General features: G+C 47.4%; 1 protein-coding gene across 1 annotated transcript in view; it reads right to left on the reverse strand.

Moving 5' to 3' along the window:
* Positions 1–27,282, reverse strand: part of slc28a1 (solute carrier family 28 member 1) — a 68,909-nt gene that overhangs the window by 1,824 nt on the left and 39,803 nt on the right. Inside the window, exons 9-17 of the mRNA XM_041178475.1 lie at positions 24,765–24,845; positions 23,799–23,879; positions 17,895–18,020; positions 15,676–15,806; positions 13,259–13,427; positions 5,983–6,180; positions 2,616–2,697; positions 739–837; positions 474–585 (exon numbers count right to left, since the gene is read on the reverse strand). Coding sequence (XP_041034409.1) covers positions 474–585; positions 739–837; positions 2,616–2,697; positions 5,983–6,180; positions 13,259–13,427; positions 15,676–15,806; positions 17,895–18,020; positions 23,799–23,879; positions 24,765–24,845 — 1,079 coding nt within the window. The remainder of the gene's footprint in view (positions 1–473; positions 586–738; positions 838–2,615; positions 2,698–5,982; positions 6,181–13,258; positions 13,428–15,675; positions 15,807–17,894; positions 18,021–23,798; positions 23,880–24,764; positions 24,846–27,282) is intronic.

Below are 27,282 nucleotides of genomic sequence, written 5' to 3' on the forward strand. Positions count from 1 at the left end.
GCAAGTTCCCCTCTAAGGCACTCACCAGCCTTCACTGTTGCTGGGTCAAAATCCTTGAAGTCCCTCCCTAACAGCGCTGTGGGTATACCTACAACGCATGGACTGCAGCAGTTCAAGAATACAGCTCACCACCACCCTCTCAAGGACAGTTAGGGATGGGCAAGAAATGCTGGCCCAGCCAGCGATGCCCACATTCTGTGAATGAATTTAAAAAACAGCAGGACTAGCAACCAATCGGTCTTGAGGGATTCAGGTAGGAAAAGTCAACTTATGACCACCTCAGCAAACTCTACTGCTAGCCTGAAGGTTGACTAAGAAAAGGGGTGAAATTGATCTCTGTCAGTGGTGCGAAAGTCAGTAGAAAAGGTAACCAACCCCGGGTGTAAAAGAGGCGTTTGATTTGCAGTTTCTGCAGTACTGGTGGCGTTCAATTTCACCTCCAGGATTCAGCATCACATAGTGGAAAAACTCACCTGTCACAAAGATTCTCGCAGCAATTGAAGAGGTCAACACTGGTCCCATTGAAGGCACTGTTGTTGAGGTACCTCACACAGTCCACAGCCTCCCTGGGCACAAAGAGAATTCCTAATGTACAGAAAATAAATGTGAGTAGGGTTGCTATTAGAGCATTCAGTCATTGACATCTCTTTTTTTACAGAATGTTTAGTTCATGCTTAGTGGGGGGAGGTGGAGGGAGTGAATGCGCTACAGAATTAAGAAGGATTGCACGCTGCATACCTGCGACACACGCATTCACCAATGAGACAATGAATCCTGTAAATAGAGCGTGGATGACGATTTCTGCCATGTCACTCTTACGCTTTGGAGCTATGGCAGCTGTTGAGCGAAAGAGAAAATGTAGCTGAGTTGCATGGAAAGACAGACTTGCATTTCAAAACCTCAAGGCATCCCCTAACACTTTACAGCCAATGAAACTTTTTTTTTTACTTGGAGCGGTGATACAGATTTGATAATCTATTTTAGTGACGTTTGTTGAAGGATACATTTTGGTCAGGACACTGCGGAGAGACTCTTGTTTTTAAAATAGTGCCATGGAATGTTTTACATCCACCTGAGAGGGAAGATAAGGGGTGGGATTTTCCAACCCCTCCTGCCGGTGGGATCTTCCTGTCATCCTGCCAAAGTCAATGGACTTTTGGCTGCGTCGCCACGTCTGCTGTGGCAGGACCCAATGCACTGGAGCTGGAAAATCCCAACCAGGGTCTCAGTTTACCATCTTATCTGAAAGACAGCACCTCTGACAGTGCAGCCTTCCCATGGTGCTACATTGAATTGTCCATCTGTATTATGTTCTCAAGTTTTTGGAGTGGGACTTGAACCCACAACCTTCAGACTTAGAGCCACGAGAGTTAAAGCTGACACTGTATGATCAGGTCTTAGGCACAATTCTTCTAAGGGGATAGGGCAACTCCAGATAGTTTCCGTGCCTGAAATAAGCTGCTCTGAACACTGACTGGAATATTGGAGGTTGAACATTTAGTTTGTCTCAGTGTGTCAGAAGATGTAGGTTCTGCAGGACTTGAGTACATAATCCAGGCTGACACTTTCCACGCAGTACTGAGGGTGTGCTGCACTGCCAGAGATGCATCTTTTGGGTGAGATATTTAACCAAGGTCCTGCCTGCCTCTTCAGCTGGGGTGAAAGATCCCACGGCACTGTGCAAAGATGAGCAGAGAGTTCTCCCAGTGTTTTGGCCGGCATTTACCATTCTATCAGCACCGCCACTGACAGATTATCTCACTTGCTCTCTGTGGGATTTTGCTGTGTGCAAATTGGCTTAAGGGGTTCTTGACATTACGACAGTGACTTCACTTCAAAAATACTTCATTGGTTGTGAGTTGATTTGGTGCATTTCCAGGATGTGAGAGGTGCTATAAAATTGTAAGTCCTTTGTTTCCAAATCTGGTGCAGCTCAAATTCGAAGAGGTAGCTCTAGCCATTTATATTATTATTGACATTAAATTACTTTAATTATGTTTTTATACCCCAAACAACCTGATAAAATAGTGACTTTTGCCACTTAACTATTATAAAGCAAGCTTCTTGAACCGACCTCACAATCCACAATGACCCAGGGATAACTAGAACATGGCTCAGCAAAGTTGATCTCAGCTGAGACAGCAGTTGGTGCAGTAAAATTGGCCTCAATCTCCCTGGAATAAGATTTGGAAAAATCGGCCAGGGTTCCTTATGATTATTATCCGGGGGGCCTTAGCAGAAATTGCCTATGTATAAAGAAGAGTCTCAGTTGCAATACGATGCGTTTGAAGGTCCAATATTGTACTTGGGCTCATTCACGAAGCTGGAGCTTGTATTTATAAAGGGTTGTTTGTAACCTCAAGATGTCCCAAAGTGCTTTACAGCCAATGAAGTGCTTTTGACTTCACTTGATTAAAGAAACATGGACCCATGCTCCAAAAGTGTCTTCTTAGAGGAGCATAATAGGGAAAAATTGAAAAAAAATTTCAGAGCGGACAAAAATCAGAATGTAGTGGTTAGGTGGCGTGATTTTGAAACACTTGACGAGTAACTTATCACATTGAAGACCTCTTGGACATTGACTGTGATTGGTTGGTTTTGCATTAGCTACTTACAGAGTCCTCCAAGCATGATACCAATTGAAGAGAAGTTAGCAAAGCCACAAAGGGCATATGTAGTTAACGTCTCTGCTCTGACCTACAAAAATAAAGCAGAAAACATAAACATTTTCCACAGGTTCCTCTGCTAAAATTTCCAAATTTGGGTTACACAACTTTTCCTTTGACCTAACTGAGTGCAAAATCATCAAACTCGGTGGCTGAGCGTGTTAAGGAGACAAGCCCTTTCATCTCTGGGACCTGGGTAAAAGCCAGCTTAAATTGAAGTGTAAGCAGAAAATGCTGGAAAACCTCAGTATGTCTGGCAGCATCCACGGAGAGAGAAACAGAGTTAACGTTTCGAAATGTTAACTCAGTTTCCCTCTCTCTCTATAGATGCTGCCACACCTGCTGAGATTTTCCAGCATTTTCTGTTTTTAGTTCAGATTTCCAGCAACCGCAGTATTTTGCTTTTACTAAATTGAAATGTTTTGCTTCCTGTAAGTTTCTTAACTGAAATGTAGGGGAAAATTTTCCCGCAGGCTTTGGGATCTCAATATTGAGACTAAATGGGGGTCCTGAACCTGTACTTGCCAGGAGGGAGACTGGCTGGGCAATCTTACAGGAAGCGGCCTCCTAATTGATTGCTTCTGCACTCACTGGTCCAATTACGGACAGCAGGTGAGCTCCCGATGCTCCCAGTCCAATTAGAGGGCCGGCAGCTCTGAAACCTTAGCAGCTCCACTAGGAGGTGTAGGCACTGCTGAGCAGGTTGGAGAACGTGGGGCTGCTTCAAAATGGAGGTCCCTGCGGAGACATAAATCTAAATAAGAACTCCAGAGGGGCCAAGCTGGTAGGAAGCTCCTCTGGCAAAAGAATTTGGGCCACAGGCAGGGTTTTTCCTGATGGCAGCCCCGTCTCTGGGGCATGGAATCGCTGGGTCTAATTGCAGCCCTGGGGCAGACTTTTGCCCTTGTCGGGTGGGCTTGGCGGGGGCAGGTGGAAGCAGTCGGGAAATCGACCGCAGCCCGCGATTGAGGTTGGAAGGCGATTTCACGCTGGCGGGTCAGTTAAGGCCAGCCCAGTGTGAAACGCGAGCAGCAGTTCTCAGCGCAGCCTGTGCGGGCAGGGGGAGGAGGACGAGCGAGACAAGCGCAAACTTCGCGTATGCACACAAATGCGCATTTGAGAATCTCCCTGAGGCACAGAGCTGCCTCAGGGAGATGAAGAGTTTTTTTTTAAAAACTAACAAAGAAAAAGAATAATATAATAAAACATGCCCCTTCATGTAACTCTGTCACATGAGCAGGGACATGTCATGAATTACATTTTAACTTTTTTGTTTTATTATCATTTGCTTTAGGAAACCTCATCCCGCCCGTGGATGAGGTTTCCTAAAAAGTGCAAAGTCCGCTTGGCCTTTTCGCCTGACCGCCAACCGTATCTGACGAAATGAAACCATGCTTTAACAGAAGACATGAAATAACCAGCCAGGATGGCATCTAATTTTGGGGAGCACGAGTGATAGTTCCTCCACAGGGGAGGGAACTACTTTTAATTGAGCTACACAGTGCCCATCCAGGAATTTCCTGAATGAAGACCATAGCACGCAGCTATCTATGGTGGCCAGGGATGGATGGTGAAATGGAGAGTTTAGTAAAGCACTGTGTGCAATGTCAGCAACTGCAAAAGTTGCCAGCGTCAGCTCTGTTACACCCGTGGGTGCACATCGACTACGTTGGACCTTTTCTGGGAACAACGTTTCTGCTCATTGTTGATGCCCATTCAGAATGATTGGACGTATATGAGGTGAAGTCACCAATGTCGGCCGCTACGATTGAGAAACTATGTCAGAGTTTTGCCATTCACGGACTACCAGAAGTAGTCGTTTCTGATAACGGCATGGCACTTACAAGTGCTGAGTTTCAACGGTTTACTAGCCTCAATGGTATCACTCATGTAAGAACAGCACCGTACCACCCTTCCTCAAACAGACTGACCGAAAGGGCAGTTCAAACATTCAAGGCAGGCATGAAAAAGCTAATTGGCGATTCCTTGGCAACCAAGTTAGCATGCTTTCTTTCTCATTGCAGGACTACCGCTCACAACAACAGGCGTCATACCCCCAGAGTTATTGTTGAAATGCTGTCTCAGGACGAGATTGAGCTTAATAATGCCAAATTTAGGGGGAAGGTGGAAAGGAGTCAGGGAAGCCATAAAACTAGACACGACTGGCATAGTCACAGAAGGAGGTTTACCATGGGAGAGCCGGTATAAGTGAAAAATTTCGGGGAAGGACCAAAGTGGTTACCAGGTGAAATAGGTGCGGTGACTGGACCTCTATCTTACCACGTGGAGATGGAAGGCCAGATCACCCATAAATGTGTGGACCATTTAAAGAAGAGAGAGACAAATCTCAGTGATCATGACTGGGTCTGTGTTTCCGCTTGAGGATGCTCAACCCAGGACTGGTGTTCCTGTAAGAGTTGAGGATACAGAACAACAAGTGCCCACTGAAGCACTGGTGTTCAGGAAACTCCGGAAAAAGGAGGTTCCTGACAAAGCATCTGAAGTTGTGGAGCTGCAATGTTCCACATACCAGGAAATCACCTGAAAGACTGAACGTGTAAATTCCTTACCCAGTGTAAATATTATGTTGTCTTGTATAATACGTGTAGCCAAGTTAAAGGGTGAGGAATGTAGCAATTATGGTTTATTTAGTGTGTAATGTATCTTTAAGATTAATATGTGTTAGACAAGATCACATGATCTGTAGTAACCAATAGGGGAGTAGCCAGGCTACATTAGCAGTCAGTGCATAGATGGAGTTGGAGTTGAAAGCACATGTGTAATTGCTGCTGAGTGTATTTTAAATAAACTTAATGTTTCCACACGAGAAGTGTCTGCAGATCAACTCTATCACTAATAGTAAAACTTGGCCATGGTCACCCTACAACAAGCTCCCATTCTAAATTGCTCCTAATTGTGATCTTAAGCATGTAAAGTGACTGGCCACCTCTGTGCAGTAAGCAGGAAATCCACTTGCCAGGCCTCACTTAGGGGACTTGATCTACTGTGGAAATGCATCCGGAAACTGTCCTGATTGAGGATACCCCTTTCTGCTCCCACCGCTATCTCCCAGTCCACCATCCCTGGGCCGGAAAAATCCAGCACCTAGTTTCAACTGATTCCCTCCTTACTCAGACTGGCAATAAGATTATAAACCATGACTTATTGGAATCAATGGCACATGGAGTTAGCACAACCTCCGGGATTTGAACCCGTGAGGTGAAGTGTTCCTCACCCCATTGGCTATCAGCTCCTTTGTTGGTGGACTATTTGTTCAAGTTTAACCTAAACCGCTGTTGACACTGTGTGTACTCACTGAAATCCACTGCTTTTTGCCACTGATATATTCTTCTACACCATCCATTCGGTTTTTCTGGTACACAGAAAGTTTCTGGTAGGCTACAAACTCATTGAGAAAGAGTTTGACTCCAATCAGTTCGGCCACGAGGAAGGAATCATTCCACTCCACACCCAACATGAAGGCAAGCGGCATGAAGACATAGGAACAGATCACCTGCATATACAATATAAGATAAAGCTCAATACAGAAACAGATATCCTGCATATCCAATACAAGACATACCTCAGGACAGCACTGTCAGCTTTAACCAGCATGACAGTCTTTGCACAGTACAGTTGCAGTGTCCCACAGAATTCAAATCTGAGACTGCTTTTGTTGAATATATACATTAATTATTTGAATATTGACCTAGATGGAATAGTATCCAAATTTGCAGCCCATATTAAAATAGGAATCAAATTAAATAATTCTAAGAACCAAAGGAAGCTGAAAGGGGATATTGGTATGATTAAGGAATGGACAAAAAAGTGACAGATGGAACTCAGTAACAGTAAGCCTGAGGTGGTCAATTATACTTCACAAGACAATAAAAGCAGCACATCAAGTGGACAATGTCATAAAGTAAAACTATTGTAATACTCAGGTTTATGGTTAAGATCCTTATCTGGCAGGGGAGAGACCTTCATTGCGTTTCTGCCAGGGAAAGAGCAATGGCTATAACCAGTCAAACCCCTTACCATGGGGTACCTAACACCATCCGAGTCATGGTGAAGGGCAGCGAGCAAGGAACAGGAATGGATAGGACCTTCTTCACCAAGAGGATCCTATTCAAGCTGTGTGGTTTCGAGGCTGCGGAGATCTACAGCCTACAGGATTTCCCCAGCGCTGGTTTCTTTGCTGTGACCTTCAAGCAAGTGGCAGCTTGTGTCAAACTCCTGAAGGTGTTTGAGGAAAAGAAAGACCTGCCAGAAATGAAGATCCTGACGGCGGAGCCGCTCTTTGTTCTACCGTTGCATCGTGAACGGGTTGCGATGGTGCATCTGTACAAACCCTACGTCCCTGTCGCTGACGTGCTCACCTTCCTTACCAGGTACTTCGATAAGGTTGGGAGCTGCACTGAAGTTAAAGATAATTTGGGGAACCGGACATGTAAATGCCAGGTTAAGGTAACGCTCAAGACCGATGGTAAGGGAGCCGTTTTCCACCCCCCTTCCAGATTCGCTATCGGGGGTAGCCGTGGGTACCTTGTCTACACTGGGTAACCCAAACTTTGTCGCTCATGCAGCAAGTCTGGTCATGTGGCGGCCAACTGCAGTGCTGTCCTCTGCAAGAACTGCAAAAAGGAAGGGCACCAGACAAAAGATTGTAAACAGACTAAGTGCTGCAACCTGTGTGGCGAGGCAAGTCACCTCTACAAGACCTGCCCTAAACGTTGCCGTACTTATGCACAGGCAGCTAAAGCCAACGAGGGGGAAGCAGAAGAAATGCCTCCTGTCACTCCAACCACCAAGGCCCCCAGGGAGATCAACGGGACAAAGGAGGACACAGAGAGGGACAAGGTGGAGGAAAAGATTGGGGCAACAGACAGCCAATCAACAGCACTGCCCCCTGAACCTCCCACTCCTCAGGAGAGCAAATCAACGGAGGAGGAGGAGGCAGCAGTGGGAAAGCAGCAGGGGGAGTGGCAGCTGGTGAAGAGAGCAAAAAGGAAGAAGGGGCAAAAAAGAAACCAAGCCTCTTCCCAGACTAGAGTCAAGAGGCGTCTCCTATCCGACACAGATAACAAGAGCAGCAGCTCTTCGGACGAAGAAGTGCCAGGGCGGCGCCAACAGAAGAAGCGGCAAAATGCTAGGGAGTTGGAGGACGAGACACCCAAGCTCCAGAACATTGGAGAAAATGAGGAGACCAGTGTACCCCAACTTTGCCCACAACCTGAAGAGGCCAGTGCACCACAACCCCAGGAATCTGGGAACAGTGAGGCGCTCAGCACACCCCAGCTCCGGGAAGCCAGGAGCAGCAACGCCCCAGAGGGGGAGAGGATTGGAGAAGCTTCTCCAACAGAGGACATTTCAAACCCCGCACTCTGCACAGACCCCCAGATGCCACCCGAGCAGAACACCGCCAATGGGGAGGTTCAGGACGCTTTCCTCAGCCCATCCCAAGTGAAGCAATGTGAGCATACCACGGGCATGAAGGAACTCTCAGAGACAACAGGTTTGGTAAGCGACTAACTGCTTTAAAATGGGTGTAAAGATTGTATCCATAAATGTGCGTAGCATTAAATCTACTACGCGATGTGACCTTGGACTACCTTGCCAAGGTCAAAGCTGACCTGTTGTTTCTACAGGAGTGTGTGATACCGCACCTCAGCTCCTACAGGCAATGGTCACGATGGTGGTCCCATGGGCCATCGATCTGGTCAGGAGGAAACAACTCTTGTTCCTCCGGCCTGGGTATTCTGCTGCGGGGAGGCAGCTTCACCGTCTCCCAGGTTAAGGAGGTGGTGGGCGGGCGCCTCCTCATAGCAGACGTAATGTACAAGAATGTTCCACTCCGTTTAATTAATGTCTACGCCCCGTCACAAGGGGCTGAGCGGCTGGAGGTTTTTCAGCAGCTCCCACTGCTGCTGGCGACCTCCAGACCGGTCATTCTGGGCGGTGACTTCAACTGCATCATCGATGCGGCTGGACGGCAGTGCTGACAGCAGATTGGACGCTACGTCCAGATCCCTGATGGAAACAGTAAAGGATGCCAAGCTGCACGACGTCTTCAGCAACCCTGCAGATGGAGCGCAGCGTAGATACACCTGGTCGCGGCCAGACGGGTCCGTCTGTTCCAGGATAGACTTCCTGTTTGTGTCCCGTGCATTCACAGTCAGATCCACCGACGTCAAGCCGGTGTTCTTCTCTGACCACTGCCTCCTACTGGCTGACTGTCACTTAGAGAAGGACCAGAGGGTTGGCAGGGGGTTATGGAAGCTCAACATGCAACTGCTGACCCCAGAGAACATTGAGGAGCTCAAGAGGGATTACAAAGGTTGGAGAACCATGAAACCCCACTTTGAGTCACTGACACACTGGTGGGAAGTGATCAAGGGAAACATCAAGAGGTTTTTCGTCCTCAAAGGCACCCAGAAAGCTAGAAAGGAACAGAGGGAAATGTCCCGACTCCAGGAAAACATGCAGAATCTGCTCTGGCTGCGGTCGATGGGGGTCGATGTCAAGGAGGAACTCCAAGAGGTGAAGAGCCAGCAAGCCTCGCTCTTTGCCTCGGAGGCCTCCAAGATCATCTGCCGTTCCAGAGTCCGCTCCGTGGAGCAGGATGAGATGTGCTCACGTTTCTTCTTCCAAAAGGTACACAGAGAGAGCTCTGTGATCAGCAGCCTGAAGGAAGAAGACGGCTCAGTAAAGTCATTGCAATCTGACATTTTGAGGATTTGCAAATCCTTCTATGCCGGATTATATGATGTGAAGCCCACAAACAGCACGGCCTCCCAGTCCTTCCTGTCCTCTTATCACGGAGGTCTTAGATGACAGTACACGGGAGAGTCTGGACAAAGCGCTAACTCCTGACGAACTGACTGAGGCCCTTGAGTCCTTCGAGAAGACTAAAACTCCCGGAAGCGACGGCTTGCCGGCAGAGTTGTATTTGGCTCTGTGGGACTGGATCGGCCCAGACCTGCTAGAAGTGTACGAGAGTATGCTCCTGGCTGGCAGTATCTCAGAATCCATGAGGAAAGGCATTATCACCCTCATCCACAAGCACAAGGGGGAAAGGGAGGAAATTAGAAATTGGTGACCCATTTCACTGTTGAATGTGGACTATAAAATTCTGTCCAAGGTCATCGCCAATCGGGTCAAATCCGCTCTGGAATTGGTGATCCACCCTGACCAGACCTGCACTGTGCCGGGCAGGAAGATCTCTGACAGCCTCGTGCTGCTCAGGGATACGATTGCCTATGTACAGGACAGGGGTGTGGATACCTGCCTCATCAGCCTGGATCAGGAGAAGGCCTTTGACAGAATATCGCACACCTACATGGTGGATGTACTCTCCAAAATGAGGTTTGGGGAGGGAATTCGCAATTGGATCCAACTGCTCTACACTAACATCAGTAGTGCAGTCTCAATCAATGGGTGGGAATCAGATAGCTTTCCTATTAAATCTGGAGTCAGGCAGGGCTGCCCTCTCTCGCCTGTTCTTTTCGTGTGTTGCATAGAACCCTTTGCTGAGTCCATCAGGAAGGATCCTGGCACAAGAGGAGTGACGATCCCAGGTAGTGGAGGCACTCAGATCAAAGTCTCCCTGTACATGGACGATGCCGCCGTCTTCTGCTCGGATCCGCTGTCAGTGCACAGACTTATCCACATTTGCGACCGTTTCGAACTGGCCTCGGGAGCCAAGGTAAATCGTGGGAAGAGCGAGGCCATGTTCTTTGGGAACTGGGCTGACCGATCCTTTGTCCCCTTCACTGTCAGGGCTGATGGCCTGAAGGTGCTGGGGATATGGTTCGGAGGGACCAGGGCATGCGTTAGAAACTGGAAGGAGCGAGTGTCTATGGTGAAAAGGAAACTGGGCATGTGGGAGCGACGCTCCCTCTCCATTGTGGGTAAGAACCTGGTCATCAGGTGTGAGGCACTCTCGCTGTTGCTGTACGTGGCGCAGGTCTGGCCCATTCCACACTACTGTGTGGTGGTGATCACCCGAGCCATCTTCCGCTTTATCTGGAGGTCGAAAATGGATCGTGTCCGCAGGGACACGATGTACAAACCTCTAGATAAAGGGGGAAAAAACGTGCCCAACATCGCCCTCATACTGATGGCCACCTTTGTGTGCGGCTGCATCAAGCGGTGTGCAGACCCTCAGTACGCAAACATCAAGTGTCACTACATGCTGAGGTTCTACCTGTCCCCGGTGTTGCGAAGGATGGGTCTGGACACGCTGCCGCGGAACGTTCCAAGTAGTTGGACCGTGCCGTACCACCTGTCCCTCGTGGGAAAATTTATGCAGAGAAGCACCTTCGACCACAAGTCCGTCAGGCAGTGGTCGGCACGTAACGTCTTAAAGGCCCTGCGGGAAAAGGAGAGGGTGGATCCTGTGGGATGGTTCCCTGAGCAGACTGACAAAGTCATTTGGCAGAATGCCTCATCACCAGAACTTTCCAACAAACACCAAGATGTAGCTTGGCTGGTGGTGAGAAAGGCCCTCCCTGTAAGATCCTTCCTACACGCCAGGAGTCTCACCCCCTCTGCACATTGCCCTTGAGGTGGCTGTGGTGGGGAAGAGACCGTTGTTCACCTCCTTGTAGATTGTGTCTTTGCAAAGAAGGTCTGGAGAAAGATGCAGTGGTTGCTGTCGAGGTTCATCCCGAGCAGTTCTGTGACAGAGGACTCTGTGCTCTACGGGCTGTTCCCAGGGACACACACCGAGACAAACATCAACTGCAGCTGGAGGATCATCAACTTGGTGAAAGACACTCTTTGGTCTGCCCGAAACTTGTTGGTTTTCCAGCGCACAGAGTTGTCCCCGACCGAGTGTTGCAGACTGGCACATTCCAAGGTCCAGGACTACGTGCTGAGGGACACAGTTAAGCTTGGGGCAGCCGCCGCAAAGGCGCAATGGGGAAGGGTCGCTGCCTAAGACCTTTCTGCCACAGTGCACTGGGGGGCTGGGAACTGTAAAGAGCCCCTCAGGCTGTACAGATTAAAATGTATGTCTGCCAATGATTGAAATATTCATTGATTTTTCTGATACACCTTGTTTCATGTTGTAAAAGTTGAACCTGTTTGTATTTTTGTAATGGTGATTTGAAATGTTTCGAAATGTTTTTGAAGATTTATGAATAAAGTATATTTTTGCAAAAAAAAAAGTTTATGGTTAAGATCCTGTGAATACAGAAACCTTAAGAACATAAGAAATAGGAGCAGATTTAGGTCATGTGGCCCCTTAAGCCTGCTCCACCATTCAATAAGATCATGACTGTTCTTATGTTCTTGAAATGTGGTGATAAATCTGGTGTGTTCAATGGTTTATTTGATCTGCATTTGATTATGTTAGTCTGTTCCCTGATCTATATAACTGTACTTGATTGTTTAAGCCTGTGTGTGGATCGGGAGAGAAGCTTCCAGAGAGAAAGACCTGGGTTTTAGCTGACATCATGTGTGTGTACAAATCCAGTAGGTTCTGAGATGTTTTAAAGTATTGTAAATTAAACATTTGCAGATTTAGTTGTATTGTTCTGAGATAAATCAGACATATAAGATATATAGCAAATCAGTGAATACATAACAAAACCTATATAAAACCTTAGTAAGACCACAGTTGGAGCAGTGTGTACATTTATGGGCTCAACTACAGGAAGGATATTGAGGCAACAGAGAGAGTATAGGGTAGATTCACTAGGATGTTGCCTGGTAGGATGATTATATGATTCATTTCCTAGAGATGTTTAAATTATGAAGGGATGTGACAAAGCAATTTGAATAAACTGTTTCCAATGTGTAAGGGGTCTAGAATGAAAAAACATAGATACCATACAAAATGTAGGAGACTTAGGACCATGCAGGAGAAACATTTTCATAGAAAGCATTGCGAAGCTGTGGAATGCACAAGCAGAGTTAGTGACCGAAGCAGACACCACATCAACATTTAAGTTATTTGAGAAAGTGAAAGGAAAGCAGGAGAAAGGGCTAAAGGAACAGGGTGGGTACACAGTATTAGGATAATCATGTGGAGGATAATCACCAACATGGCCTGTTTCTGCATTGTAATATCTGTACAATACCTTTTGCTGAAGTAAGTAATTCCTTTCACAAAGTGGCTCCCTTGTCTCACCATTTTATTGCTTCTTTCAGATATTTCTCAATTATTTAGGTTAACTGGGTTGCCATTGTAGTATTAGGATGTTTGGCATAGCAAGGGTTAATGGGAGATTGGAGAACAGTATCGCCCACAGTATGATGTAGGCAGGGGACAGAGTTGTATGGAGAGGGTCAAGGAGAAGACAACATGAAGTTAGTTCCTAGTCTGGGCTTTGCTTTGTACATATGTAAATAGTTACGTGTTACCAATAAGCACTATTGTTCAACATTACAAGCTCTGGACCAACACATACAACAGCCATGACATCTCTCTGTAGCTATAAGTTGGGAGGTGGAATTACCGTAAACTGATTTGCACAGCCCCTTTGACAATGGTGTTCTTTAGGTGGTGAAGTGGACACAGCCAAAACAGCAAGTGCAAATTCTTGATCGATTGTTAGATGGAGCTACACGGAATAATTATACTGTACCTGGAAGCTAAGCTCTGGGTTGTCCACCATACCTCCAAACCAGGAGAGAGCTGCATTTAAAAACTCCAGAACGGCCAAAAATGCAAGCAGGTTCACAGCGATGTTAGCAACCAGACTTATAGAGGCAGAGGCGCCATTACTTGCAGCTTCTAGAATATTCTGTTCTCCTCTGAAGGGGAATATATGAAAATAATAGTTACTTTCACTCCAATGTGGAATTGGATAATCTACTCTCTCATTTTGAGGAATTCACACAGCATACAAGGAAGCCATTTTTCTCCTTCTGCCTGGGCCTTCTCTTTCAAAGATTAGTTCTACTCCCCGGCTCTTTCCTCCCTGGCCTGGCAAATTTTTCCCATTCAAATAAACATGCTTTTTAAATTTGTTTTTTCTCATCACCCCTCTGGCTCTTTTACCAATGATCTCAAATCTATGTCCTCTGCTTACGGACTGTTCTGTCACCAGTCACTTTCTCCTTTTTTGCTCTTAACAAAACCCCTCATGATTTTGAGAACTCTATCATAACTGAACATAACCTTCTCTGCTCTAAGGAGAACAATCCCAATTTTTCCATTCTCTCCATTTAACTGAAGATAGTTTTTAAAAAAATTCAGAGTGATTATTGACATCATTGTGTCAGCCAATGAGCTGGTGGTATGAGTGGGCATGGCGTGGTGGGGGTTGCTACTTGTTAGCTTTAATATTCAGAGTCCCCAAACTCATTATTAAAACTACAGCGAACAGCACCTCTCGAGTACATCAGGGTTCTTTCTGAGGGGAGGATAGTTAAAAAAATCACAATAGTGAGGGTGTAAGTCAATCTCAGTCACTTCCAGCAGAGCAGGTTCCTGCGGTGATTGGCAGGGGAATTAATCAATCATCTTGATTCTGGGTGGGATTTGTGGTGTCACTCTAAATATCACCTCTTCTTATTTTTGGTTAGTTAAATTTTGCCAGCTGGTAGTTCAATGAAACAGGCCTCTAAGGCAGCTCATGAGTTCTAAGTGGGCAATATTGGGTGTCCTGTTGGCACTCAGGTAAGTCATTGGTGGATTAGGGGGATTTTGGGAGGGTAGCTGGCCCATGAGAGGGAACCCAGGGTGACTGTGGCCCAAACCTTCATTGTGGGGCATGAAGGGGCACTCCTGCTCTCCCTGGCCCCTCAGAAAGAAACTTTTGAGCTACCTTAGAGCTGAAGTTAGAGACATAGAATTATAAGAGTCAATATGACACAGAGGGAGGCCCATTTGGTCCATCGAGTCCATGGTCTACTGCGTAGCAATCATGGAGGATGCACCACTCACTAGACCATTAAAATCGAAACGTTAGGGCACAGATTTGCCTGTCTTTATGGGGCAATAACTCAAATCAGGTGGGCATCTCATCCACTCAATAAAAAACACTGGCGGGAAGTTGTGGGTGAGGCAGAGAGTGGGTGACAAATCTCCCACTTTGATTTTAACTCTCATCCTGCCCAGTTTCTGCTGGGCTGAGGCCATTACAATCCCCTCAATGGTGTCCATGTCAAGATCTCCCAGATTGGAAGATCTCATCTCTTTTTTATTCTTTTAACAGGACATGGATGTCGCTGGCTAAGCCAGCAATTTTATTGCCCATACTTGATTGCCCTAGAGAAGGTGGTGATGAGCTGACTTCTTGAACCGCTGCAGCACATGTGCTGTAGGTACACCCACAGCGCTGTTAAGGAGGGAGTTCCAGGACTTTGACCCAATGAATGTGAAGGAACAGCGATATATTTCCAAGTCAGTACGGTGTGTGGCTTAGAGGGGAAATGCAGGCGGTGGTGTTCCCATGTGTATGCTGCCCTTGTCCCTCCAGGTGGTGGAAGTCATGGGTTTGGAAGGTGCTGTCGAAGGAGCCTTGGTGAGTTAGATACCTACACTGTTTTAACAAATACACCTCGGCCAGTCAGACTGTCGGGTCTGAAACTCAGCTCCAACACCAATCTGTCTTTTCACAATTCATACACCATCCAACACCATCAAAGTGGCCAGCAATTTAATGCCAATTTCTGCATAGCCTGTTGCTTTGGGCCCATAGGAGGTGGATTGAGGCTGGCCAACTCATTTCAATGGGAGATCGAGTTTCTGAAAAGGACTTTCTCCTGATCTCCCATTATAATATTGGCGGGAGCACTAGATGTGGCCACTTACACCCAAGTTAAGGCAGAAGATCAGGAGAAGTTCCCCATGGAAATCCGATTCTGGGACCTTCCTAGCCAGTAGAAGATCACATTTTCATCCCAATCCCTCTAGCTGGATTTTGATGCTGGGTCTTTGAGGGTAATGCACTGAACTTATGGCGCTCCATACTGCTGAACGTAAGGTAGTCCAAAGTTTCTACACCCTAAAATGAGCATTATGGTCACTATCAGTTAACAGGCTAATGTCACACACCCACAATCCAGTTTCACTCCTTCTTCACTCATGAATTTGGATTCTTCTAGTTCTGGGTAGCTGAGTTTCGATAGAGCGAGTGCACATGGTGCCGCCATCACTGAGGCTGCTATCAAACTGGAAGCATTAATCTGCAACACAAGATCAGAACTTCATTTAATTGAAGCAGTTGATTGAAAAGACACTGACCAACACCACAGATTTTCTGTCAATTTCTTGATAACTCATGGGTTATTTACTAAAAAAAATTAGGAATACTGTTTAGCATTTGGAACTGGGTGAAGAAGGAGTGAAACTGGAGTTAAATTAACCCACCAGATTATGACACCAGTCCTATATTAAGAAATATCCTCTATACTTGCATGTGCTTTAGACAGGTTTTACTATACAGTGTTGTGGTTTGTCTGGTGGAGTTAGGTGCCGATCTTGTCCAGGGAACTTGACAAGGAGTGGGAGAAGCCAGAAGAAGCTGAAAAGATTTGCTGAAAAGATTTCCAGCGGTTGGGAGAAGCAGGAGTTCTCCATTCTCCACAAGGAATTTGTGCACTTGGAGAAGAGGATTGAGCTTCTTTTCATACAAACATATGAATTAGGAGCAGGAGTAGGCCACTCAGCCCCTCGAGCCTGCTCCGCCATTCAATAATATCATGGCTGATCTGCTTGTAACCTCAACTCCACATTCCCCAATAAGCTTTCTCCCCATTGCTTATCTATAATCTATATAGCCCTACCTTAAAAATATTCAAAGACTCTGCTTCCACTGAATTTTGAGGAAGAGAGTTCCAAGGACTCACGACCCTCTGAGAGAAAAAAATTCTCCTCATCTCTGTAAATGGATGACTCCTTATTTTTAAATGGTGAGCCCTAGTTCTAGATTCTCCCACAAGAGGAAACATCCTCTCCACATCCACCCTGTCAAGACCCCTCAGGATCTAACATGTTTCAATAAAGTTGCCTCTTACTCTTCTAAATTCCAGTGGATACAAGCCTAACCTGTCCAGCATTTCTTCATAAAACAACCCTCCCATTCCAGGTATTGGTCTGGTAAATCTTCTCTGAACTGTTTCTAACACATTTACGTCCTTCCTTAAATAATGAGACTAATACTGTGAACAGTACTCCAGATGTGGCCTCACCAATGTCCTGTATAACTGAAACATAACCTCCCTACTTTTGTATTCAACTCCCCTCACAATAAATGATAACATTCTATTGACTTTCCTAATTATTTTCTGTATCTGCATACTAACCTTTTGCAATTCATGCACTAGAACACCCAGAATCCTCTGCATCTCAGAGCTCTGCAAACTCTCACCATTTGGATAATAAGCTTCTTTTTTATTCTTCCTGCCAAAATTAACAATTTCATATTTTCTCAATTATGCTCCATTTGCCAGATCTCTGCCCACTCACTACCTATGTCCCTTTGTATCCTCTTTGTGTCCTCTTCACAACTTACTTCCCTACCTAGCTTTGTGTCATCAGCAAACTTAGCTATTATAACAAGTCGAGTTCCCAGCACTGATCCCTGTGGCACACCACGCGTTACATCTTGCTAACCAGAAAATTACCCATTTATGCTTACTCTCTGTTTCCTGTTAGCTAGCCAACTTTCTATCCATGCCAATATGTTACCCCCTAAACCATGAGCTTTTATTTTCTGCAATAATCCCTGATGTGACACCTTATCAAATGCCTTCTGGAAATCTAAGTACAGTACATCCATTTGTTCCCCTTCATCCACAGCACATGTTGCTTCTTCAAAGAACTCCAATTGGCTTGCACGTTTAACCAGTATGATATGTTGTTTGATTATTACAGAGGACAGAGTGCTAGGCATCTACATGAAGCTCTGGTGCTTAGCTCATCAGTAAAGATGTTAGCTGAGTGATATGCTACTTCCATTTGTAGAACCAGGAGTGGACCATTCACCCTCTTGAGTGTGTCTACCATTCAGTTGCACCATGGGTGATCTGTTTCTTAACTCCATCTAACCACTTTGGTTTAGGAACCCATAATATCCTTTCCTATCAAAAACTATCAGTCTCAGTTCTGACATTTTTAATTGACCTTCAACCATGTCAGCTGTTTTGGGGCAATAGTTCCAGATTTCCACTATCCTTTGTGTGAAGGGTACAAGAGAAGAGACAGTTTCTAACTCTAGATAGTGCATTGACAGAGTGGAGAGAAAGGGCCTGAACCATAAAAAGAACACTTACCCCAAAGGAGATATAAGCTCCTAGTACACTGCCAGCAATTGTGGCAAAACCTCCAGTCATTACGCAATGAATTTCGGACTTGGTCATTTCCATTAAATAGGGTCTGATGAGAAGTGGAGCCTCTGTCTGAAATAGAACCAAAATTACTTATGGTTGTGTTACAAAAACCTTGGCCTAAAGTTTCCGTTCAGCGGGCAGGCAGATTGAAGTTATTGCGGGCAGCCGCGGACCTGATTACCGGTGGAATTGGGGCTGCGCCACCATTTTGCGCGGGCAGGCCAAATAAGGCCCGTCCAGCGCATTTCACACTCCTGTGGAGAGCTAGAGTTTTAAAATTGTGGAGGGCGTGTACAGATCGCCGGGTCCAGTGGAGCCCCGTCAGCCTGTACAAAAAAAGGCCAGGCAGCCTCCTTTAGGCTGTTCGCCATGGCCAGCTACAGGTGGCACCGCAGGGGGTCTGCATAGCGGGCCGATGTAGAGGAAAGGCCACAGGAGCAGGGCAGGCTGCAGGGTAGGCCAGCGGGGACCAATGTGCCCCTCGCTTTTCTGATGACTGCCTTGCTGCCCTTGTCCAGGAGGTGGCAGCATGGCGGGAGGTGCTGTTTCCCCAGCATGGGAGGAGGAGGACCCCCCACATGATGAAGCGTGCCTGGGAGGAGGTGGCGGAGGTGGTGAGCTCCCACAATGTGGTGCGGCGCACCTGGATCCAGTGCCGTAAGCGGTTCAACAATTTGTTGCACTCTGGAAGGGTGAGTACCATGTTGGCCATGGGCATTTAACCCAGCTGGTAGCCTTAGCCTTTGAGGGCCCCTCCCCGTCTTAGTGTCGTGACTGCATTGACTTATATTCGGCATTTGGCATTCGCTGGGTGGGCAAGCAGATAGTGCCCATGCTTGCATCAGCCTTAGTGGTTAATGAGAAGATGGGTTCTCCCCCGCACCATGTGTTGGTCTTACTCGCACTTGAGTAGTCTGGAGGCAACTTGCAGGAGATGCAGCTAGGCGCCTACTCATAACTTCAACATATGTCCTATTCATGGTGATGAGATGGTGGAAGGGGAGCCTCAAGGTGTCGTGGCCAAGAGCCATCTGTTGGCCTCAGTGCCGCACCTAATTGCGCCTCTTTTCCATAGAGGCTAAGACTGTGTGTTTCTGAAAGTGATGGACGCCGAATGTGTCCAAGGTGGCTGTTGGTGGCGGGGGGGGGCGGTGGTTGGGAGCAGCCGTATTATATTTTGGTGATCGTGGACAGGAGGTACTGGAGGCCTCAGATGGGCCACTGTGGTTGGGGTGCGGCGTGTGCGTGCAGATTACGTGAGTGATCAGCCCCAATAAATGGTGTTCTCTGTTCCGCAGGAGAAAAACGCGCACAATGTGCACAAATGTTCACGGACTGGAGGCAGCCAGGCCCAGCTCATCATCTTGAGCCATTTCGAGCAGGAGGCCCTGGAGCTAGAAATGCACCATGCGCCCAGGTCCACAGGTGTCAGTGAGGCTGGGATGCAGCGGCCAGGTAATTGAGGCCCACAGTCCCATCCGCTCTGTCTTCCCACCATCCAAAGCACTGATGATTGTTGGAATCGTTAATGCAGCAAAACTGCCCATTCACAGGCTGATACAGTCAGACATGTGGGTCATAGACAAAGGTCCCTCAGCCCTTCAAAGATATGTGTCTCTAGCACCTTCCAAAGTCGCCTTATCCCATTTCTGACCACTATCCCCTTGGCCTTACATGCCATGGCATCGCTACTGCACATCCAAACACTTATTACATCTTAGGAGGGTTTCTGCATCCACCACCCTTTCAGCCAGTGCGTCCCACATAACTCTGTCCAAAAGTTCCTCATCACCTCACCTGTCAACCTCATGCCCCTTAAATAAATGCCACCAGGTTAGTCATCCCTCCACCAAGGGGAAATGTTGGTTTCTGTCCATCCGATCTATGCCCCTCATAACGGTATGAAGCTCAATAATGTCACCCGTCAATCTCCTGTGCTCCACGGCAAATTTCACCAGTGTATGCTATGTTTCCTCAAAACTCCAACTCTCCAGGCCAGCTTGCATCCTGGTCACGAACCTGTGCACTCTCTCCACCCCAATGCCATCCCTCTCATGAAGCGCTGTCACAACTGAACGCAGAAGTGTAGCTGTGGCCTCGACAGCGTTTTCTGCACTTGCAACATGACCCCCCTGTTCCTATATTCTATTCCTCGGCTAATAAAGGCAAGTATGGTTTTTACCTTGTTAAACGCCTTATGTACCTGTCCCACTACCTTAACGGGCTTGTCGACATGCCTCTAACCGCCCTTACTTTCCACGGTCCTACCATTCCTCGTGTATTCCCGTACCTTGTTTGTCCTGCCCAAGTGCATCACCTCACACTTATCCACATAACATTCCATGTGGCATTCCTTAGGCCACCTGACCAGCCTGTCTGTATCCACCTGTAATGTTAGGGCCTCCTCCTGACTATTTGCCACCCCACCAATGTTTGACTCCTTAGGTTCTTGAAGGTTGAGCTCATTATGAGCCTGGGGGGAAGGGGATGAATTGTGTTACTGACTGAATGCTAACTGATCCACTGTCCTTGTTAATTTCAGCATCATCAGAACATGGCCGCCATGAGGAAGTGCAGATGCCCCCTCACACCCGAGGGGCCTGAACCTGTGTCACACCATTTCAGCGAGGCAGGCACCAGCGCAGCGACTACCACATCGGTGGGAATTATAACATCGGCTAGTGTCCCGGAGCACAGAGGAGAGGGCACTTCACAATCGCTGGAGGAGCTGGCACAGGCAGAGAGTGCCGATGGCGCCAGCAGTCAGAGGGCTGCAGGGAACCAGGCACATGCTGAGTCGGTCCATGATGAAGTGTCTCTGGAGTTGTCCGCCACACAGCAGCTGCAGGAAAAGCGGCCGGGTGCGCGGGAGCATCTGGGAGTGTTGCTTGAGAGTGTGCTTCACTTGGTCTCCATGGTGGAAGAATCCACGCGGAGCGTCAGTGATGCCATGAGCCTCATGTCAGAGCGTCAGGCTTCCTCCATGGAGAGATTGGTGACTCTCATGGAGAGGGGCTTCCAGCAGAATAACCAGCTTCTGCTGGGACAAAAACTAAAATAACTGGGTGTTGCTGTTGTTGTTGTTGTTTTTGTTTCAGATTTCCAGCATCTGCTTTTGCTTTTTTCAGCTTCTGCTGGAGATATGTTCTGACCTGCAAGCCCTCACAGTGCTAGTGGCCACAGGTGGTCATTGGCAATGTGGGAGATGGTCTGGGCACCAAATGTCCCAGCTCGGCGCCTATCCACCTGTGGTGATCAGGTAGGTCCGAAGCGACCTCATGTCACCGCAGCAGCTGCCTGGCGTCTCTGTGGGACCTCTCAGGGCGCTCCAGAGGGCAGCAGCTCCTCCGCCCCTCTCCCAGTGACTGTTGCATCTGTTGAAGCTGAGACGACTGGGGAGATGCCAGCTGTGGACCAGGCAGATCCCTCCCAGACGGGGCCACAGGCCAGAGGATGTCCGCCAAGGTCATCGATGTCAACAGGACAGCAGAGTCAGCGGACTGGCTCAGAAGCCAGTCCGAGCGATGGGGTGGCACCCAGACGTAGCACCCGTAAACATAAGCATAAGGCACCCTAGGCACACCACCGGTTTCTCACTGGTGCTTTTGTGATGGTCCGAGATTAGGGAATTTACATTTTTTAACGTTGTAACAACATTATGAATTCATTTTGTTGCCCCATATGATGGATGAAAATAAAATCCACACGTGTTACCATGGCTGAGGGTGGCTCCTTTGTGCTGCATTTGTATGTTTCACAGACATATCATGAGTGTTTGAGTGGCCATTGAGGTTTATGTAATAAGCCCTTAGTTGCAGCTGATGAGGTGGAAGATATAGCACCTAAGTGCCATGTGTGGAAGCACCAGGCAATGCTGGTCCTCCTGATCCATTTGTGTGGAGCTAGCTGAAAGTTCGTTGGATTAAAGTCTCCCGGGTGTCCCTGCCTCCTTGATGTAGTTGTGGGTCGACGTTCAGCCCCTTATCATCACCCTGTGCTTCCTCATCCTCCATCCACTGCTGGAGTCATCGTGTGCAGCCGCATCCACTGCGTCAAGGTCTTCATCATCAACTGCATCGCCCCTTTCCAGCGCAAGATTGTGAAGAGCGCAGTATGCTATCACTATCACAGAGACGCGATCTGGGAGGTACTGGAATGCGCCCCCTGAGCGGTCCAGGCATCGGAAGCACATCTTGAGAAGACCGATGGCTCTCTCCACCACAGACCTTGTGGAGGCGTGGCTCCTATTGTACCGCTGCTCAGCTTCTGTTCTTGGATGGCAGAGAGGTGTCAATAGTCACCTTCTGAGGGGATAGCCCTTGTCACCCAGCAGCTGCCCATCCAGCCGAGCTGGAACACTGAAGAGCCCCGGCACCTGGGAGTGTCTGAGGATGTAGGCATCGTGGGAGCTGCCTGGGTAGCTTGCACAGACTTGTAAAATCTGCATCCTGTGATCACACACTATCTGCACGTTCATGGAGTGGAAGCCCTTCCTGTTGACAAAGGCACCGGGCTCACCCACTGACGCCTTGATGGCCACATGTGTACTGTCTATTGCACCCTGGACACGGGGGAAAACAGCAATGACCATGAAGCCTCTGGCTCGTTGTGCCTGACTTGCCTGGTCCCAGTGGAAGTGGATAAAGGTCAATGCCCATCTGAACAGAGCATCTGTAACCTGCTTGACACAAGTGTGGACAGCTGATTGGGAGATACCGCAAAGATCACCCACTGAGCCCTGGAAAGAGCCAGAGGCATAGAAGCTGAGGGCAACTGTGACCTTTAGAGCCGCTGACATGGGGTGTCCACCCACACAGTTAGTGGAGATCTCAGGGCCAATCATCTAACAGATATAGTTGACTGTCTCACTTGACAGTCAGAGTCTCCTTCGGCACTGCACCTCAGACTTATTGAGGTAGCTGCTTCGCCACCTGTACACCCTGGCAGCAGGATAGTGACGTCTTCTGCGGCCCCTTCCACCTTGGACTACCGCTTGGCCCTGTGTCCCTTGTGCCTGTGCCTGTACTCCCAAAGGTGGCTCCCCTGGAGGATGATTGTCCAGTCCTGGACTCCTTCTTATTCAGACCCTCCCTTCATCCTCGGAGGAGCTGCCTCCAGTGGAGAGTTCAGAACCCATACCCCCAGGCTAAATGGAGGCCTTCAGAAAGCTGCAGGCCCGATAAAGATTACTGACTGCAGACTGCTGACCTGAAGGTTCAAAGTACAGAGAAAGCAGCTGGAATTCGTTCTGAACTGCTGCAGATCACACAGGCAAGTTTAAAACACTTTCTGCAATAAATACTTCACATAAAACATTGACAACTCCACTGAGCCCTCATATCCTACCCCTGGGTGAGTTTTGTTAAAAAGTCACTTACCCGCCTGCCCGTTGCACCCGTGCGCTGACACAAGGATCACACGGGCGCTTGAAAATCGGCATCGATTGCCGAGTAAAGGCCCCTAACTAGCCCTTTAATTAACGGTGGGTGTGCTTCGCACTTCATCGCATGCTCACCCAACTAAACAACGCGATGGCGCGCGGTGACATCAGGACGCTCGCCTGATGTCACCACGCGCCAATTTATACGCTGACTTGTGGGGCCTGGCCCCACCCCCCAATGCATCACCCTTCGTCTGGAAAAAATCCCTGTCCGCCACATGTACAATAAGTGGAGAAGATATGCTCCAGATCATTCCTTCGACATGTTCCTTGTCATTGACTGCGACCTTGAGTTCTGCCCTCTAGGTTTAATAAGCGTGTCGGCCTTCACCAAATTGAAAGAGGACTGGGAGAGTGGGAGTAGAACGGCTGAGAAAAAGCAGCTTCGCCGTCGCTCATCTACATACCTGCCCCACAAAGATATTGCCAGCAACGCTCAGAGATTCTGTTGCTGATGTTCCCATTGTAACTTGCATCAACCATGCAATCTGATTCAAAAGAAAATACCAAGTATGACTAAGGAGTTCGCACAAATGGCATATTGGAATGAAATTGGATACAAAAGTGGTTTATTTAAAACATTGAAAGGTTGATGGCGTGGATGAGTAGTGGTGGGGTAGCAACGTTTGGTGGGGTTGCAGAGGACAGCAAGGAGAGCTACCTCACATGGTGATGGCAGACGGACTTTCCTTCACATTGCAAGCACCTGCTGACTCCTCACTCAGAGTTGTGCTGCCATGAGGAAGTGCTGAAGAAAGACCTTCACTCCCATGTGGGCAATGTCCTTATCAATCCAATCACACGTAACAATTGAACATAACATCATAGGGACGGACATGGGAGTAGATCATTCCTCGACGCTTTTCACCCATGGATGATGGTGCAGCTGAGGTAAAACTATGAGAATCAGTGTGGGCAGAGTATCACTACCTTAACTAAAGAGAGGGAGAGGAGCTCACATCAAACTGAATTCATCAAATAACAACATTTCTTATTCAACCTTATTATTTTCAGCCTTAAAGAAAGTTGAGGGGGTAACATAACAGGGTTCTTTATAATTATGAATGGATTTGATAAGGTGGATTTGATGAAGATGTTTCCACTTGTGGGGGAACCAAAACAAAGGGTCATAAATATAACAGAACAAACATCTTCACCCAGAGAGGGCTTAGGATGGGGAATTTGTTACCACAGGAATAGGTGAGGTGAATAGCTTAGATACATTTAAGGGGAAGCTCAGTAAATACATGAAGGAGGCAAGGAACTTAGGGTCTGGTTATTGGGTTAGATAAAATGGGATGGGAGGATGCCCATGTGGAATATCAGTGTTGGCATAGAGCTGTTTGGACGAATAGTCTGTTTCTGTGCTGTACCTTAATAATCAGCCACTGCATCACACCAATGTAGTAGAGAATAGACATCACACAGCTGAAGAAAACAATAATTGGCAATGCCTGTGGACAGAGATGGAATATCACAACAAAGAATAAAAGAGCTAATTCAGAAAACCTGCCATGAGGTGAAGGACTCGTATTCCTCCTCTGATAGCTACAGGACTTGAGTATGTGATCAAGACTGCCATTCCAGTGCAGGGGAGGGCTGCACTGTCAGAGACATCTTCCTGTCTTCCTTCATATGAGCTATTAAAAACTGCCTGCCCATCCAAGTGAATCTGAAATGTCTCCTATTAGAGATAGACCAACTGAGTTCTCCCTGTGTTCTGAACCACATTCAGCCCTCAACCAATGGCAGCTTTGTTGCTTGTTTAACTCACCCCGTAACTCCATGTTTCACATTCCTCCAATCAGGATTCTGCTCCTGCTGCAACTCTAATCATAGTCACAAGAGACATCCTATGTGACTGAGACGATGGTTAAATGATCCTTCCTTGTTCTTCATGATCTGTCTGTAGTCTCTGATACAGTTCTGCTCCAGCATTGTCCAGCTGGGTGACACTGTGCACACCTCTTTCCATTTTTACCTATCCAGTCACAACCAGAGAATCTACTGCTTCTCTTCCCAATCCTACATCACTACCTTCCATGTCCCTCAAGGATCTATTCTTGGCCCCTCATCTATTTTCCATTTACTTGCTGCCCCTTGGTGACAACAATCAAAGACAATGCATCAACTTCCACCATTGACAATGTTTAGTTCTATCTCACCACCAACTCTCCCAGCTCTTCACTGACTCTGTGCTATCAGAATGCTGGCCCAACACTCATATCCTATCCATCGCCAAGACTATTTCTGCCTCTATAGTCTTGCCTGACTCTGCTCCTATGTCATTGCTGTTGGAACCCTCACCAATGCTTTAGTTGCTCACGAGACCTGTTCTCACTCTGGTGTGCAAATCTCTCCAGGTCCTCCAACCTCCCTAACCTCCAGCCCTACAACTCCGAAAGAACCTTGCATTCTTTTAGGCCGAGGCCTATGCATTCCAACTCTCTTCACCCCACCATTGGCAGCTGTGCCACCAGGCTCCCAACCTTGAAATCCCTCCCTAAACCTTTCCACCTCTCTCTTCTCCTTTGAGAGGTTCCTTAGTACCTACCACTTTGACCTCACGACCCAATGCCTTCCTTCATTAGCTCCTGTGAAATGCTGTGTGACCTTCTCCTGAGTTAAAGGTGTTATATAAATGCAAGTTGTTGTTGTAATGGTGCTGTTTGTGGGATCTTGCTGCACACAAATGAGCCATCTGGATGACAGAGGTAACACTTCTAAAGGCCTGCTGATTATTTCAGCAGACCTTTTCACTCAATTGAGGAGAAAGATCACGGGGATGGGGGGCGGGGGGGCGGGGGGGGATGTGGGTTGGTGGGGGTGGTGTTTGTGGGTGGAGCAAGTGAAATAGCACAGGCCAGACAGGCCTCGGCCTCTTCTAGTTAACTGACCAATCTCCCTTTTTCTTAGCACAATGATAGCATCCACAAAGGGGCAAAGATTGCCATTAAGAGCTGGCTCGGAGAACATTTCCATTCATTCCATTCTCAAAGCGAATAATGCTGCCATTGTGTTAAAAATTTTGCATTCAATCACATAAAACCAGTTTTTAAGTGCGTTAATTACTGAAAAAAACAAGAGATGCCCATATCAAGAATGAGGAATCTCCCCCCCGCCTCCCAACAACCTTTTACATCCTGTGTCACCGTCCAACACTTCCAGGTCAACTAGAACTTGGGATAAATGCAAGTGTAGCTCAATACTGATCTAGACACTTTATGCTGATTATGTCACAGGAAGAAACTGTCAAGTATTTAGGTTTGGTAGAACAGAAATTTGACCCGGTTCACTTGACTAATATCTGGGACGGGGGTGCTTTACCTTACAAGGAAACGGTGGACAGGCTGGGCATGTATAGGTGATCTTATTGAAACGTATAAGATCTTTAGGGGACTTGACAGGATGCTGAAAGGATGTTTCCCCTCACTCGAGAGACTGGAACTAGGGACACAGTTTTATAAAAAGGGGGTCTCCCATTTAAGATAGAAATGAGGAGACACTTTCTCTCAGGGGGTTGTGGGTCTTTGGAAATCTCTTCCCCAGGGCCCAGTAGAGACAAGGTCACTGAATATTTTTAAGGCAGAGGTAGATAGCTTCTTGACTAACAAGGGAGAGAAAAGTTATTGGGGGTAGGCAGGAATGTGGAGTTGGGGCCTGGATCAGATCAGTCATAATCTTATTGAAAGGTCGAGCAGACTCAAGGGGCCAAATGGCCTTATCTTGCTCCTAATTCGTATGTTTGTATGTATGTTTGCATGTTCGTATGATGTGAAGCACACTGTTGAGTGTTTCCAGCATTTTCCTGTCTTTAATATTCATTAATAATTGCAGCCACATGAATTCTGCCAACATCCCCTTTAATTCTAATTCAATCATTTCAATAAG

This window comes from Carcharodon carcharias, chromosome 32 (genome assembly GCF_017639515.1).
Source record: "Carcharodon carcharias isolate sCarCar2 chromosome 32, sCarCar2.pri, whole genome shotgun sequence".
In the NCBI taxonomy this organism is placed as follows: Eukaryota; Metazoa; Chordata; class Chondrichthyes; order Lamniformes; family Lamnidae; genus Carcharodon; species Carcharodon carcharias.